This window comes from Heliangelus exortis, chromosome 1 (genome assembly GCF_036169615.1).
Source record: "Heliangelus exortis chromosome 1, bHelExo1.hap1, whole genome shotgun sequence".
Taxonomy (NCBI): domain Eukaryota; kingdom Metazoa; phylum Chordata; class Aves; order Apodiformes; family Trochilidae; genus Heliangelus; species Heliangelus exortis.
Window position 1 is genome coordinate 8930443 of NC_092422.1, and position 18256 is coordinate 8948698.

Here is an 18256-nt window from a genome sequence, read left to right on the forward strand (position 1 = left end):
CAGCTCTTCTCTTTTCAGAACATCCCAAAAGAGGATTCAAAGTTTTCCTTGAGACATGAATAGCTGAACTATAAACATAAGCATACCCTACAGTGATCTCCAGTTTGTTCAAACTATTACAAACATGCTAATGGAGTGGCAAACTGGGATGACAAAGCTGCCTGTTAACAGCAACTGCAATGACTCCCATTTCTGAAGCTGTCAAGGAAAGGCAAGTTGTCTTACACACCCAAGACCAGCTCCCAGAAAGGCTGAGTTGTGCACAACTCTAAAGGAGCCTAAGACACATCCTCACATATTTATTCAGTACAACACTTCAATATATAAAAGTCATTGTGTGCATGTCAGTAAAAGTCACATAAAAGTGTCTGACTGGCTGAGCAACACAACATGCAATCTGCACGGACAAGCATCACCTTTTGCCCCAGTTTTCCACCCTCAAAATAAGGACAACATTCACTTCTGGCTAGAGTTGGAAAATATGTATCACTGTTTCTTAAGATTTTTATGAAGACAAGCTAGAGATCAAAGGTTCTCAATGTTTCTATAGGTAACTACACTCTTCCTATGTTTTTATCCATCTTTCACTGCCCAACTCATGGTGATTTGCCTGAGGGATCTCCTAAATATCAACATGTGTGTGGAATCTTAAAAATTTTCACTCTTTGGAAGATAATTGGATAATTCTCATGACTCTTATTCTCAGCTCCTACAAATCAGTATAACCCATTCAAATGCACAAAATCTTAAGCCACTAAAACATTTGAAAGTCACACTGCAAGAAGTACAAGAGCAACGAAGGTCTTTAAAAATAATTTCCTGAGAAATTTTCCTCTTCCTTAGGGTAGGGATGAAAGAACAAACCAATAACATAAGATCAATAATCATGTCAGTTTATATACTGCTGAGAAGTGCTTGGCTACCCTGGAGAAGAGCACCATATAAGAACATACTTATAATAATTTGAAACAAAACAAGAATTAAGGAATACTGTGGAAAATCTCAAAAGGAATGAATCTCAAAAGGAGTGACTCCCAAGACGGGTAAATCCTCACCCAATCTGCCTGCACAGTCCAGCCACAGAAAATGTCTTTATCTGCAGAGTAACTGGTCATGTGTCTCCAAATCTCTAAAACATGACATGTAGGAATCACCTGTACACCTAAGCATGGGTATCTAGGCTTCCTTTATAACCAGATCTTCTAATCAATATCATCAATGGAGACAAGAAATCAGTCCAGATCACTTGAATGTAGATCTCTGTTCTTGTTGAAGATGTAGGTCTTCATTCTGGAGAATTCTTGAGGTTCCACTGACTGTATTTATTAGAACTCATTAGACTATAATGGGAGAAGGACATATGGAAAACATGTAGAGTCCTACATTTAGGCATTTTAAACTTGAACTGACTCCCACTCTCTATGACTCATTGCACCCCCACTTTTAACAGACATTCAGTTATTTTAGATTTGCAGCAAATGACTTTCCAATTCAGTCCTAAGGAAGTTGTGTATAAGATGCCTGTCTCATGTTTGGTTTATTCCTGCAGCCCTAGTTTGCAAATCTCTCCAACTGGACTTCTTCCTTCACAAGGTGGCAACATGAATAGGAAGACAATGGGCAAAGAATCATCCAGTGAAGGACATTAATTAAACTGGACATGGAAAATACTCCAAAAGCAATCACTGGTACAGACTGCCTAGGGAGGTTATAGGACCACACTCACTAGATGTTTTCAAGAAGTTAGATAAACACCTGCCAAAAATAATTTAGTACAAGTTCATCCTTCCCCAGGATGAGACAAAAAGGTTAGATTCATCTTCCCCAGGTATGAACAAGAGCTATACCCAAGAAAAACAAACAAAAACAAAACACTAAAAAACCCACAAACCAAACCCACAGAGAACTGGAATTGTGTCTGGGACTTTCAATTGTTTTGAATTCATTATTACAGTTCACTAGATCTCAAGCTGCATTTGTTTTGTTCAATAACATAGAATCATAGAATTGGCTGGGTTGGAAGGGACCTCAGAGATCATCAAGTCCAACCCTTGACCCACTACCGCTGCAGTTCCCAGACCATGGCACTGAGTGCCACATCCAGTCTCTTTTTAATTATCTCCAGGGACGGAGAATCCACCACTTCCCTGGGCAGCCCATTCCAATGCTTGATCACCCTCTCGTTAAAGAAATTCTTTCTAATGTCCAACCTAAACCTCCCCCAGCACAACTTGAGACTGTGCCCTCTTGTCTTGCTGAGGGTTGCCTGGGAAAAGAGACCAACCCCCACCTGGCTCCAACCTCCTTTCAGGGAGTTGTAGAGAGTGATGAGGTCTCCTCTGAGCCTCCTCTCCAGGCTGAACAGCCCCAGCTCCCTCATAGGATCTGTGCTCGAATCCTTTCACGAGCCTACTTGCCCTCCTTTGGATCTGCTCCAGCACCTCAATATCCTTCCTAAACTGAGGGGCCCAGAACTGGACACAGTACTCGAGGTGTGGCCTCACCAGTGCTGAGTACAGGGGCAGAATCACTTCCTTGGACCTGCTGCCGACACTGTTCCTGATACAGGCCAGGATGCCATTGGCCTTCTTGGCTACCTGGGCACACTGTTGTCTCATGTTCAGATTCCTACCATGATCTTGACAGGCCTAATTACCTTTCACTGTTTACTTTAAGCAGTGGTGCTCAATGTCTCAGACATCCCAGCATCCCATGTTTCAGTGGATGTTTCATTACATGGAAAATAAAACCTGTTTTAATACACTTTCTCTTCCCTATACCAATCTCAGTATGTACATGTAGAAAGGAATCTTCAGAGATGTTAATAGACTTGATTTTCACACAGCATAACTTGTGAAAACTGCTTTATGTTGTGGTAGAGCTCACCTTATTTGTGCCAGATACAGACCTGACCATCAGCTTTACAGCACATGAACACTCATCTCATGTTTATGAAAACAAGAAGAAAAACTAATGAATTTTGTATCATAACAATGAGAAGAAGATAATTAGAGAGAGGCTGTTCCTCCTCCCTCCTTAGGAATCAAAATGGAAAGTAGAGAGGACAGAGAAAGAGATGAGCAACTCTGCTTCACATTCTTTTCTAAAAGCCAGGTGAGGGGGGGGTAGAAAAGGAACAGTAATGTGGATTTGCAGATTAGAAAGCCAACCATATCCTGAGCTGCATCAAAAGAAGCCTGACCAGCCGGCTGTGATTCTCCCCCCTATACTTCACTCTTGAGAGACCCCACTTCAAGTACTGTGGCCACTTCTGGGGCTCCTAACATTATTAGAAACTGGTAAAATGGGTAACAAATCTAAAAGTGAAGAAGCTTGTGCTAGCTGACTGTAGTAACATAGAATTCAAAAAGCTGCAGTCTGAACTTTACTTTAGAAATAAGTTGTTGAAAAACTGGAGGAGAGCATCTTGGCAAGAATTTGGCCCACTATGCGCAAGCAAGCTTGGGAAAGAGCAGCAACTGCTCCTTCTGGTTGTGCTTCAGGAAAAGGGACATTGTTTTCTGTTTACTTACCCAGAAACATGCAGAATCAGCAGCATATAGAAGACAAAGAAAAGGTTGTGTGTATACCAGAAGATGTCATAGTTTGAAACCCTGTAAAGAATAAACCATGGTTCAATGCTGTTTCACTCAGATGGAATCACTGCTAATTAAAAACAGATCTGTGCACACAGGACATCACTTCACACCACTTAGTCATGTAGAATAGTCAAAGCACAGTTTATATTCCTACAGACACAATTCCTTGCAAACAATTAAGTGTTGAGAAGAACAAGTGACTGGCACAGAAGTAAAACACTGAGAAACAGAGATAAAGGACACAGAAGTACAGAGCCAGTTAAAGAACTCTTCCTAAATTAGGAGATTTCACTGCTTTCATAGGTCCTACTTAGTCCCTAAGAGATCCCGATAGCTGGAACAGTTCTTCAGTCTCCAGGCTCAACACTCAGCCTCTTTATGAGTGTCTCCTTGCACTCTCCCTGCCCTGATACAGGGCTGTGGTGTTCATGTGTGACTCTGGTACAAAATATAAATAGGCAGCATAGACAGCAGCAGAAGTGCTGGCAGAAAAGGTCAAAGAAACTTGTCAGAGTATGGAGTGGAAGGAAATACAAGAGGAAAGCAAGGAGGCAACACAAGAACAGGTAGAGGAATTTTGGGGGCAGAAGGACACGGTGGGGCCCGATGGTCTTTGGAGGAACAAGAAGAACATTTCCATTGTGAGGATCAAGAGAGGTGAAGGGGAAGGAGGTCTTCCTTTCAGCAGTAATTTGTTAGCTAATATAAAAAGAATCAAGACCAAAGACAATACCCATATTGAACTGTTTTCTGTTAAACCTATTTGGTTTTTCTTGACTAGAATAATCACCAAAAAACATGTTCAATGGTTAAGAAAATACTCTACTTCACAGCACACAAATACACCTCTCACACTACCTAGCATGATAGGAAAGTACCTTCCAAAACCAAAAAGCCCATAGCCACTCATAAGCCAGAACAATTATTACATAAAATACAATGTTAACTCTGAGAATATAATTTAAGAAGCTATTCATCTTCCACAGATAATGTGGAGTATTTTTTCAGCATTTTTCATCTTCCTATGCCTTTTATACATTCAGCATCTGTAAGGACTGGTGGGAGTGAACATAAGATGAAAGTAAAGGGGAGTGGAAGCACAATGAGAAGGCACAAAGACAGTAACATGTAGCCCCAGAGCCAAAACAGATCCTGGAGCTCTCATTTAATTTGGTGTTTTGCTATAATACCAAACGCTGCACACTAATTTAATTTTTATTGGATCTTGAGCATTTTTTCCAGAATGCACCAATTTTTCAAAATGTCAGTGAGGGAAAAAAATCAATCCTAGATTCTGACATGTTGTTTTCAACATCTAAGTATTATTACTGATTAGGATTACTGTATACTTCTTGTCTGAATATATGTAAATGTCACTTTCCAGCTAATTGAGCATTTTACTCTTCTTCCAGAATTCCTGAAGATACATCTACTACAAAATCCTGGTTCCTCACATGTATCAGGTTTCTCTAAATGTAATTAAGTCCTCTAGATTTCATTTCCTTACAGTAAATGAATGGAGAAGCTTGAGACTCTTACCACAAAGCATATTTTCCAGAATTGTAATTACTATATATTTTTTAGTTGTATTTCTTCTTAAGCTGTGTGTCCTACAGACACATGCAGAATACTAATACGCTCAACTTTCCTACTGCAAAATATTTTTTTATAGTTCTTTAGAACATTTATTACTTTCTTTACCTTCTTCTTAGGGCTTAAACTAGATGTTATTCACAGAATGAAAGCATTTCTTAGGAACCCACAGTCCTGAAAAAGTGAGATACAGTGGAATGTTTAATTTTAATTCTGCTTAATCTACTTGAGAATTTTGCTGGTGAAGACCTGCAAGAGTTAACCTACTGAGAAGTGTAAGGCAAGGCTGACATGCTTTAAAGCAACAAAGGAAGCAGTTCAGTTTTGGAAATACATTCTTAACCCTGTGCAATCTAGTTTTGAAAAGGACAAAAAGACAGGGCACTGGAGCACTTTATATTTTACTGGTCCTTTATATATATGCTTTTCCAATTCACTAGTAATTGTGTTCAGTGGAAATATTCTTGAACAACATTAACTGAAAGTTAGCAGAAATGTCAAACTTGTTCACTAGATTTATTGTATTTGCTAGCATTCATAACCCTTCCAATAAACAACTACTGAACAAAAAAATATTGGTCTAATCTCAGGTATGACAAAGCAAAAATTAAATTTTTTTTTAAAACAATACCCACTTTCCCTCTTTAAAACATTAGCAGCTAATTCAGTCCTCCTAATATTTATGCACACAGCTTACTGTACAAGTAAAGGTACATAAATAGCAGGATAATCATGCATAGGAAAATTTCAGGAAGAATACATGAAGGAAGAAACAATTAAGCAGATCCATGTGCAAGAGCAGATTAGAGCTGAAATCCAAGAGAGTATAAAATTCTCTGAAATACTTTTAAAAAAGACATGTTTCTGACAAGCAGTGAAATTTCACAATTAATTTTCCTAAGACTATAGCGTGAGCCGAGTCATCATAACACATATGAGAAACCACTGGGAAAGAGATCAAAAAGAGACACAAAGATGGACATAGAAGCTTTTTTCCTTAGAAAAACACACTATAAAGACAAGCTTGGTAAACATGCCTGAGAGAGAAGCCAGGATAAAATTTCTAAATATGAATTATAATTTCTAAATACGAATTATTGCTAGAGTAAGAGGAGAGGCAGATAATCTGTGAAGGGATTTGATTCTGACAGCTAGATGGCAGAAAGACAGGAAAGCATCTGCACTTCCAGTAATTGAAGAAGGAAGAACAAGCATGTAACTTGGAAAGATAGAAACCTGTGGCATGAACTGCAAAAATATTATTTCTAATAATATGTTTGAAAATCCATATATTTTTTCTAAGCTTCCCAAATATTAATACATCCTGTTCTTTTTTTTTTTTTTTCTAATATATCATGGCCTTGGAGAAAACAGGACTTGATTCTGGCTCAGTGCTGCAGAGTGAAACAATTGTTTCATTTTTCCATCATCTCAAAACTGGCTTTCTTTTACAAGTAGAGCCATCTGTGTGGACTGTGTAATGTGCAGCCATGTCTGGCACCTTGTGCAGCAGTCTTATCCTGTACTTCTGTAGCCTACAGCTGCTCACAAAGGTCTCAGTCCTGGAATTATCTTTATCTACAAACATGCACAACTATTTGCTGAACTACTTTCTTGAATCAGCACCTGATAACATAGTTACTCAGTAAAGACAGATCAGTTGAACAAAGTTCAAAATCACTTGCCTAGCTCACGTTGGAGGAGCTCCATTTATATTTGAAGATATGGAATTAAAATATCCTCAAGTACTTGCTGAATTGAGATGATGCATTCATAAAATCAGTCTTTGAATTCACCAGAAACTGCTATAAAAATCAAAGTGTTTTGTTTTGTTTTTTATTAATATGCCTGAATTTCAGAATCCAAGCAAGAGTTACAACATTGGCCTAGATCCTGCAAGGTACCAGGCACTCAAGTCTTCTATGTGTTCAGTAATGTTGGTACAGAATGTGAACCCACTGGAGGACTAAACATTCAGAAATCCCAGCTGCTACCCTGAGCCAATACTCTGAGCCAAAACTCTCAGTGTATATGTACACTAAAATGAATGTATCTGACAACCAGAAGCAGAACTTTAAAAAAGCAACATTCTACTTAAGTAGCACAGTTCTGTTTCAGTTTGCTTCACTGCTGTTTTTTTGCTATTGCTGGATTTTTTCAGTTTGGTTTTACAATTAGTTGGTGAAAATAATTAAGATAAAGATATCATCTTATTTTAATTCCAATTGACTGAATTCATAAATTGGAGAGAACTTCCTATGCATTTAGTTTACTGGCTCTCCATACAAACAGGAAAAAAGAACTATTTGCTTTTAAAAGGTCTGGGTTTTCAACCAAGCTCATTCCCAAGACTTTATTTTTCTCTGAAGGCAATTTAATCGGGTTTTGTAATTTTTTTTAATACAAAACTTACTGTGCTACTTTACTTGCAAGCTAGCAAAAACAAACAAACAAAAAAGAGGCAATAAAAATGGTATTTTTTTAACACATTTAAATACTTCTATAATTCTATGATACTTCTTGCCTAATATTGCCGTTACTCTTCATTCCCTCTAATCAGTATGAGAATATGATAACTCAAATGGCATTTTTCAGCATAATGATCAGATTACATCTTACCTGATAGCATAGGTAGAAGCTGTGCACATTAGAAATAATACTAACACCATAATGACTCCAGTCAGACCTGGAACTGAAACAGATGTAGGAGAACTTATATTTGAACTGTGAAGAGGTATATTTATCTCCTATGAACTTTTAAGAAAGTGGAAGTTTTTAGACATATCAGTCATGATTCAATCAAACTCTTGCGTATGTTTATATCTTGAGGGCAATTTATGTATCACACCAGACAGGAAAGAAGGGATGATGTTATTTTCCAGCTTCCCAGAGAAAATTGCTCTTTCTCTTGCATTTCATTATGCATTTTCACATTCCTTTTAGTATTTGCTCCTGTAATCTTTCACTCAAGACAGTTATTTCTAAGGAGGTAACCAAGAACAAATCCTGTCTCTGTTTGTAAGACTAACTGCAAGTTTCTGTATATCTCTTTTTATTCCAAACCCTAAATTCTGTTAAAAACAATTTAAAACCTGGTCAGGAACAGAATCTCAAGCAAATCAATTTCTATGCAAGCTGTCACTGCAATTGTTTGCCAACCCATTTCATCCTGGAATGAGGAAGAGCCTGAAATTACTCCCCATGGCACTGTATCATGCTTGAGATTGTTGCCCATAGAGCAAGGTCTGTGAGAGTGATCTTTAGCCAGCATTTGGGAAGACAAGTTTAAAAACATTAAGGATTAGACTCACCTGCTCAAATACAAACTCCTATGTCAGAACTAGTCTATCCTGGGCTCCTTTTAAGTCAAAGGAGAGAAACAAAAGAAACAAGTATTTCTACAGAGTGGTTTAATTTCATCCTGAATTAGAATCCTGACCATTAAGTATAAACCATCAGCCTAAAGACAGATTGCAAGAATCACAACCAAAGATACCACTTTTTCTGAGGACCTTGTCTTCAAAATTGCCATCCCAGGAATTAAGAATCTGAATTAAGAACTGAGAACCTAAAACCCATGAAGCATTACATCAAAATATCTTACTTCTCAAAGAACAAAAGCTTTTAAGCATTGTTCCACACTAACTCTAAAAGCCATGTGTTTGGTTTTAAAAAAAGTCAGCACAAAGCTAAATAAATGCTGTTTTAGTGTCAGAATATAACCATCTCAACCTGCTGTCATGAATGTAAATGGCAAATCCACAAATTTTAATGGTTCAGGATCTTTCACAGGATCCCATCCTAATGATAAAAAAATAAGCTAATTTTAAAAATAAATTATTGTGATTTTAGACTTCAGATTAGATTAGACTTAGATTTTAGATTTTGTCATAAAGAGACAATTTGAAATCTTTTTTTATACAGAAAGGATTCCTTCTCAATATCCACTTGCTGAAAAGTCTGATGCCCAAAATATGATACATCTAAAATCTGAGTTTCACAAATTACAGGAATAACTCTACATCTTCTTTCTTCATCTAGTTTGATGAGTTGTGTGCAATCAGTCTCCCCTCTAGCCCCTCTGACACAAACACTTCCAATGCAATTGCAGTGAAGTGCTTGATCCAAGTTCCTAGACTGTCACTCAAGCCACAGGTCACCTTTTGCATCCAGTCCTTCCATTCTTTTCTCCATTAAACTGCAAACATGAAATCACTGACAACCTTGCTCCAATTTACCAATGCATTTTTAATGTTTCCTCTCCTCCCTGTTCCTCTCCCTAATTGTTTTTTCTCCCTAATTGTTTCCTCTCCCTAATCTTGTTTTGCTCCACTAACTGATCTTGAGTACTTGTTCCTCCCACAGCTATCCTCACACCCTTAGGCAAGGAGGTTCTTTCCTGGACTGAGCTGAAAAGCCATCAAAGTCCAAATCCTTCCAACTCTTTATTCCATTTCTCTACTATGTTAAAAAATCAGCCAATAAATCTAGTTCTGAATTGTGTTGGAAGAGGATCTTCTTTTTTGAATATTTGTACAGCTCCCAGTGTGGCAAAATCTTAGTCCCTATCTGGGACCTCCCACAGGAGAAATAATAAATGTTAATTCCCAGTTGTCAGGATGGGCAGTGATCTGAGTAATTTTAAATTTAAGATGACTTGGAACCACTTCTTTTTGCAGCATTGAACTCCAGCTTTTGAAAATGTAGTATTTTCCTGGCTGTCAAAGGGTAAAAGCATCTTGTAAGTCCTCTGCTCAACTACAAAGGTCTCAAGGTGTTCCCAGAAGCCAGGACAAAATCTGATGGGGCCTCTACACTGATCCTCCACCCCAAGTCCTTCTCTTTCATCCAAGGTATTATATATAATCCTCACCTCATTGTTCTGATTCTCCCTCCCCATCTTCAACTCCCTCCTCCACCTCTCTTTCAAGCCTCCACCAATTTACTAACTACACCAGTTATCCAACATATTTCCACATTACCATTAACCTGTACTTCATTTTCTACCACTTCATTTTCTCACTTCCTCTCCTCTTAAAGGACCTAAACCTTGCTTTAGGATTTCTGGAAAGCCCTTCCCATCATGCTGTCAATTCTAGTAAATATATTGGGAATTACTGGTCTAAAACCTCACTAATAGATGTCCAGACTTACTCCTTTGGCCCTTGCCCTAGATGCTGCTAAGTTGGGATATTCCTATTTGATCTAAATAAGAGTGAAAGACATGACTCCAAAAACAACCTTTATTCACTCATGAAGCACTTCAGCTCAGGCTTGTGCCCACCCCTCCATACCCAGGAATTGCTCCCTTCTGAATACCTGCACCAAAAATTTATTTTTTTATTATGTGCTGGAGCCTGATTCCTGTGTAACAGTTTAGATATCTCTGAAGTCAAACCATCCCTCAGATAAAGCAGGTGAAGCAAGAAGACTGCTTTTTGTTTTGGTTTGTTTTTTTCTAGAAACTGGATCATTTAGGAATTTGGTTTTCATATTATGCAGCATCTCTGTTTGATGATTTTCCACTGACTAATCTGTACAACAACAGCTTTGAAGATGCTGCTCATCCTACTGCAGGGCTTATGCAACTCCTCCCTCCTGACTATTGGATAAGCAAACCCAGGTTATATTAACACAAATCAGACATCTCAGCCTAGCTCAGATACATAAAATGAAGCATACAAACACAGGATCAAAATGTTTTATCTGGAACGTGACACTGAGAAGCATAAAACTTCCTCCTTCGTGTTTGCTACAGACTTACCAGTAGCAAAAAGAAGTTTCCTTGGGTCCTGAAAAACAAAGGAAAAAAAGAAGTCAACATATATGCTGTTATATCTATATGAATAATATCACAATAATAAGTAGCTCATACAGCTCATGCCCTCAGCAGCATAAGCAAACTCTAAACCTGGATGCAGGAACAGATTTGGTATTTGGAAGCAGTTTACACTGACTTCAATTCAGCATAAACTAAACCTTTGCATTCCTTCAATGAAGATGATTTTTATCTGTTACAAAAACTGGAATCCAGATAATTTTACAGATTTTTGAAAATCTAACTTTACTCAGTTACCTCATACCTTTGGGAGGGCAGAGAGGAACAGAGGAGATGGAGATTTTTAATTCAAATAAAAGACTAGTGGTGAGCATTCTACTGCCAGTTGCATCACCAAGAGATTTGCAGCAGAGTCCAGTGAAGCAGGACTGAACACAGAGGAGATGACAATACAAAGCCAGATGTTTCTGTGTCCTTCATCACATGTGAAAGGAACAGGGAATATGTCAACCTGTCAGGAAGCTGACTCATTTCCCCTGAGTCCAGTGCCTCGTGAGGTTTTGTCTTCACTGAGGAGAGAAACTTTTGTTTTCCAAACTTGCAGCAGAATGCAGTTAGAAGAGATGAGTTTTCATACAGGTCAAGAAAAATTAAATAAGTGTCCCTCTCCATGACCTTGACTGCATCTAAACATGTACCCACATACAGAAGATGCCAGTAGCAACCAGGTTGCCCATCACAGTTTAAAAACAGGTTTGAGGAATTAAAGCACAAAGGTGCAAGTGCTACTAAAGTACCTAAAAATCTGTGAGGTTATGATCTGAGAAAATTTACTAAAATTTGTTATTTTTGCATTTTCTATTGCAAAATTCTTAAGGCTGCTAAGTACAGGTTGCCATGCACATCCTGGCATGTTACTGCCTGAGGCAAACTCCTGCTAATGGTCCTGATGAGGCTAAATCTATCAGACAACTCCTAAGACATTCAGACACTTGAGTTCAATCCAGAACCTCAGCACAATAGTTGGTGTTGGCATGCCCATCTGCCGTAGAATAGCTCAGTTATTAGATCATTCACCAGGGAGTGGAAGACCTTGGTTGTTGGTCCTCATGAGCCTGGGCTGAGTCAAGCTCTTCTCTTCCAGGAAAGGATGCAGCTGGGATAGGGTAATTTTAAATCTTTCCTAATGAAGCTGGTAGAAAAGAAATGCAGACTTGAAACTAGAGTGAGCATAAACAAGAGAACTTGACTTTAGCCCAAAGAAGAAAGAGTCTTGGACTATAGTCTTACTCCTAAAATCTGAAAACATCTCTCCAGTGCCAAATTCACAAGCAAGCACCTGGAGAACTGTGATATGTCTTCAAGAGATCTGCACCACAGTCAGAAGTCATGCAAACAAAGTATGTTGTAAGCAGAAATCAGCTTCTGGCTGTTCGTGCAGATTCCACTCTTAGCATATATACTGCAGCTTAAAAATGCAAAATCGTTCTCAAATCTCCCTATCCTCAAATCCTCAGGATATGTCACATAGCACTATATTCTAAATATTGGGATTGCATAATGTGTTTTCCCAAAACAGTAGCAGAAGTGTGTCAATCAGGCCCACCCAAGGAAAAGAGAGATGCAGTAGAAGAATAGAATAGACTATTTCAGTTGAAAGTGAACATATACTAACTGCCTGACCAATTCAGGGGTGACTGAAAGTTAAATTATGTCAAGGAGAAACAGGAGAACAGGGCATAAAGTGAAAGGACTTGATGATAGGTAGCATTTCTCCACCTCACAATCCAATGTTGGCTTAAACAACACATGTTTTGTCCACGGCAAGAAATAATATCCACAGCAACCAACATGACATTGTCTTTTAAATTCACAAAACCAGCAGCACTGTATAAATCATAGGATGGATCACACAATGGAATTGGATATAAAAATAATAACAGATTTAAATTATATACTTAAAGGCAAAATATAAAAAGACAGCTGGCTCACCTCACCACGGTAATTTGCTGCATTTATTGCCAGAAAATCTTCGTTGTAATTCTCAGAGAAGTTAAGAGCGTTCACCAGATGAGCAGCAACATGTAAGACTAGAAAAAACAGTAAAGTTGAGTTCCATAAACAAGAGGTAGATGTTCCCCTGAAGTAAAGGAAAGTGGCTACCCAGATGTCAAGCTATAATCATATCACCTACATGAGAAATATCAGGGACTAAGGAATTATTTTTCTAAAGTAAATCCAGTTGCAGGTATTCATGGAAGAAGGCTGTATATATTCTAAGACCTTTTAACACTACAGCATACTCAAATGCTCCAGCTGGGAGACAACATCCAAAGGTGTTCACCAAAGAATGCTTCTTCTTCAATGAACTGAGTATTTGCCTCAGCTGCTCCCCCTTCTGCAGGTAGGCCTGTAGCATTCTGCTTCTTGACTCAAATTCCTCAGGCACAGCCAAAGGCAGATTTTGGCTTGATCTCATATACATGTCCTTTTATAAACTGTAATTTTAATGAAAAGGCTTTGGCAGAAGAATGTAAGCCTGTGTGTTTTAAAAAAAAAAAAATAAACTAAAACCCACATACATCCAAGAAAGCATTCACAATTTAAAGCAGGGAAGCAGAGCAAGATTACCCCCAAATGTACTACAGACAAAATACCAGAGAATAGTGCTTTATTGTGTTTCCCAAACAAGCTGCTGCTCAGCACATAAAGATCTCACCTGAAAAGATGCATATTGTAATACCACACGTCACGTGGAAAGTTTTACTTTTATCTAGCAGCCTTCTGGTTTTCTTGCTGGCAACCTAATAAGAGAAGAATTCAAGCAATCTCTCTTCTAAAACAAATCAAAGAAAACTCTAACAGCACCTGAGATGAATTAGTAGCAATCTCAGCTTTTACTAGGTTTATTATCCTTGCAAGTACAGTACCTACATTAAAACCTACAGGATTATACCAATGAGACAATTTTGAGCACTTAATGAAGAAATTACAGTTGGATCTGTGTCACATGGATGTCAAAGAGTACATAAAGTATTGCTCATTCCATCCTTAAAATTTAGGAATTCCTGTAGTAACTGTTGTAGGTGTCATTGACTCTTTAGTGAGCAGGATCAGAAGGAAAGATATCTATATATATTTGCATACATACATGCATTTATAAGCATTAAAACTTATAGACACTCTCAGATGATCAACAGAACTCATAGGTTTAATTTGCAACCATATACAAAACACAGATGTTTCTCTAAAGCATTACTTATATTTATTTTAAAGAAACTGGTGAATCCCAAGAAAGCTTAACTACTGTTTACAAAAAACATACTCTTTTAGCATTGCCAGAACTTTTTTTTCTTCCATAATAACAGATTGGGTATTTTCATTTTATGTTCTATCACTTTCAGTAGTACAGTGGTCATGCAGAGACAAAGTTCTTTTTTTGTCTATTGAATTCCACCAGGAGGCAGTAAAGAGGACACACATGTCTTTTAAATTAGAGTTGGGAAAGAAGACGACTTTGGTTATAGCTTTGCAGCAATTTTCCATCCTTTAAAAATGCATTGACTAAACCTCTCACAAGGAGTCTACCCAAACCAGACAATACCAGACAATGCATTGTCTTAAAAGGACTCATGAATCTAGACTGTCTGATACACCATGCAGACACATGTTGTATAGCAAACAGGGATATAAACTGGGATTTTTTTCCTATTATTTTTAGACTATACAGTGAGCAAGGCTCACCTCAACTGCTACTTACCTTTTGTGATCCCCGGAAGAAGGCCAGGAGAACACGGCACATTGGGAGAAGGACCAGGCAGCAATTGAGATTGAGAACAGCTGCTGAAGCTCTGCTAACACACAATCCTAGCTGAACAAATATAGAAAGAGTTAGATTACAGGTAGAAAAGATGCTCTAATGGTTCAGGTGCCAGTATTCAACCTCCTTTTCTTTTCTATGAACCCAAACAGCTCCCATCCTCTCTTAACTCATGAGTCGAGTTCCACAACGTTTTACATGTACTGGAAAAATCACTGTACGCACAGCATGACACCTTTTTCTCTAAGGGAAACTGCTCTCACCTTTGCATTAAAAAATTATTCAGAAATAATTTTGTCAGCAATGTTAGTAAATTACAACTTTCTGCTGAAAGAACCAATATACTCATCAATGTTCAAAGCCACATGGAAAAAATCGAATCTGAGACAACAATAAGCATCCACTGAGAAATTACCTGAAAGCTTCAATAGACATAATTTAATAAGAACGAGTGATAAATACTATGAGGACACTAGAAAGTCAGTTCAGTAAAGTGTAATGATTTTCTGGTAAACAAGCCAGAAAAAAGATATAATCCATTTAGTTGAATTGTAATGATAATATTGCCTCAAGAACTGTTACGGAGCTGTCAAAGAACTCTGAGCAATGCCATATTTGGACCTAAAGAAAGTAGGTTTTCTTCATTTTAAAAACTCAATAGGTGGGAACCATAATGAAATCTAATTTCAATAATGCTTTCACTGGTATATTTGGAACTTACATAATTAGAACAAAAACACTTGTCATATAAATGAACAAAGAACGCATTAATGTCATAAGCCTGTGTTTTTAATCTTATCATATTCTCTCATTCATTTATGATTTTTAAAGAAGTTAGCAAAATGCCTTTGTTCTACTAGTTATTAGGTTGAATTACCATTTTACTAGCTTATATAAAAGGTGCTTTTAGATTGTCAACAGATTTCTGGTAGAATATTTCTCTAAGATGTTCTCTAAACCCCAAGTTTTTCAACTCCAGAACAAATGAATAAAAACCAATTAGAATATCATAAATTAACTCAAATACTGGTATGTGAATACAGGTACGTTGATGATTTGAACATGTTAAAATTATCTAATAAAAATTACTAATTTCTCAGTCAAAAAATCATTAGCGATTCTATTAATGTATTTTTAAACAAGAAGCAACAAAAGGGGAGTGAAGGAAAGGGAGGGTTTAGTTTTAATATATTTTTTTACAAAAATTATTAGAAAAGCCTTGTAATTTCAAAATTTGTAATCATTATTAGCTGGGTATTTGCAGATTTATCTACATTTTACAGAAATTGATGAATATATAAACTACTAAAATAAATTAATAAGATAACTGGACTTCAGCACATCCAACAAGATCACAAGCAAAATGGCATGACAGGAGCTTCTCAATACTGGAAAACATTAAAACCATCTGCTGCTCTCACAGCTAAAACTCATGTCCCCCACATTCTCTGGAGTACCTCTGGGCACAAAACCAGCAGGCAATCAGGAGATAAGAATGTTTGATATACCTGAAGAATCAAGCTCTCCACCTAAATCCCACTTCTCTTCTGGCTACCTTACACTACTTGCTTAGACCTGAGTGCTAGGGAGCTCTTTATCCAACCAGCTTCTCTAGAACAAAGCAGTCACAGATTCATGACTGTCTTTCACTGAATTTTTGCTTTTTCTGGAAGGAAAACAGAGCATTTCACTAGGAAATAACTGAAATTTGTAACCTATGGGTTTATGTTCTTCAGATCATCTGTATCCTTCAGGACAGCAGCCCCTGCCCTTCCCATTCAGATATAATTAAGTGGTTTGGGTTGGGAGGAACTTTAAAGATCATCTAAACCCTAGATCACCTAAACTAGTTCTAGTCTCAAATAGAGTTAATTCTACACTGTATAGTACTAAATAAACAAAATAATTTATTGTAAGAAATAAGTAAAATACTTAACCTATGTTTAAGCTATGTTTAAACTGTGTAAAATGCTATTTAACTGGTACAAAAAATATTATCTATGACAAATAGAAAAAGCTGCTCTACCAACCTTCCTTTTTGGTTTTCCATGGCAGTATTTAATAAATAGTAAATATTCATTCCTAAGACAATTACTATATAAGAATGCCATTACATTAATTCTAATGATTCGTTTAAGGTTTTATGATGAAGACAATATGGAACAATGTTTTCTGCAAAAAGCCCATGATCAGTTTTAAAACAATAATCAAGTAATACATTTAGCAATGCTTAGAATCACAATCCATGCAAGACCCAGAAGAATAATAGAGTACAAAGTTCGCTCTTAACATACATGCAAAGGCTAAAAATATCCCCATGGAGTTAATTCTTTCCAAATGGTTTCTAAGTGGTCTCTTTCTTGACTTCCTCTGCATTGCCTGGGTAGCATAGTAACAAATTCACATAGCGCATTGTTGGATTTTTAAACAATGAGTAGATTTGTTGCTCCAAGGCAACTTGCTGGTTCTAGAAGAGAATACGTATCCTTATTAACTAGCTAAGAAATGAAAGAAACATAATCCTCTTTTTTTCCTATGAGTATCATTGTGTTAAGAAAAAAAGAAAAAAAAAAAAAAGTGTTACTTTATGTTAGTAGCATGTGAAATTGCTGTATGATCAAAAAGAGAGAAAATAACATCCAAAAATCTCTGCTGGACTCTTAGCCACCTTTGCTGATATCAAATCCAAGCATTTGACAGACTCCTGTACTCTGCCTACACAGCACCAGGCATGCTGTTATTCTTTTTCATGGAGGGCCAAAGACGTATAGAAAAACTAAAGGATTAAACAAATTCACTGAGGAAATCTGTGGTAGAGATAGCAGGGCATTGAACCCTCAAATCCTAAAAATTAGGCTAGACTTTTTTTCATACAAGAATTGCTATATTTTCCTTCTCTGTAAGCAGCAGAAAAAAGCTTGAGAGATACAGTGGAAATCTGAGTTCTCCAGCTATCCCTATCTGATGTATGGTCCCACACCAATCAGAATGGACTCCTGACTGCACTCATGCAATGTGCCAAGTAAGTCAGTGAAGAAAAAAGTCAGTTTTTATTGGATGTTCTGTGTGCTGCAGGGGAAGGGAGCTGCTCTGCAGTTAGACAAATTATTTCAGTTTTAGGTTGAGGGCTAAAGTAACTTACTGTGTATCACAGAATTCCCCAGCTTGTCAGTTATAAACACAGAGATGAATGTTACTTGCAGTGCTGCTGTGCACAGAAATATTGAGTACATGGTTGCAAAAAATAATAGGGAGTGGAATACTGCAAGACGTCAAATTGTCCTGTCTGGCCTTTTAAGGTCATCTTGTAGGGGAAAAGAATGGAAGAATATTGCTAATCCTTCCATACTGAAAAATGATGTGTCTGATTCTCAAGCCTTCACTATCTACAAGTAACAATTCTAAACAGGTCATGCTGAGGAAGAGACATCAGACTTGATTCTGGTGGCCTTTCTTTGAACCTTT

At 37.4% G+C, this 18256-nt stretch overlaps 1 protein-coding gene across 5 annotated transcripts in view; it reads right to left on the minus strand.

Moving 5' to 3' along the window:
• Positions 1–18256, minus strand: part of NOX4 (NADPH oxidase 4) — a 102300-nt gene that overhangs the window by 75932 nt on the left and 8112 nt on the right. For 3 of the 5 annotated variants that reach the window (XM_071733459.1, XM_071733485.1, XM_071733492.1), the window contains 6 exons: positions 14732–14842; positions 13691–13775; positions 12964–13061; positions 10957–10984; positions 7812–7884; positions 3534–3614 (listed from right to left, as the gene is read on the minus strand). In XM_071733459.1, coding sequence (XP_071589560.1) covers positions 3534–3614; positions 7812–7884; positions 10957–10984; positions 12964–13061; positions 13691–13775; positions 14732–14842 — 476 coding nt within the window. The remainder of the gene's footprint in view (positions 1–3533; positions 3615–7811; positions 7885–10956; positions 10985–12963; positions 13062–13690; positions 13776–14731; positions 14843–18256) is intronic. The other 2 variants (XM_071733468.1, XM_071733475.1) reach the window with 1 other exon arrangement.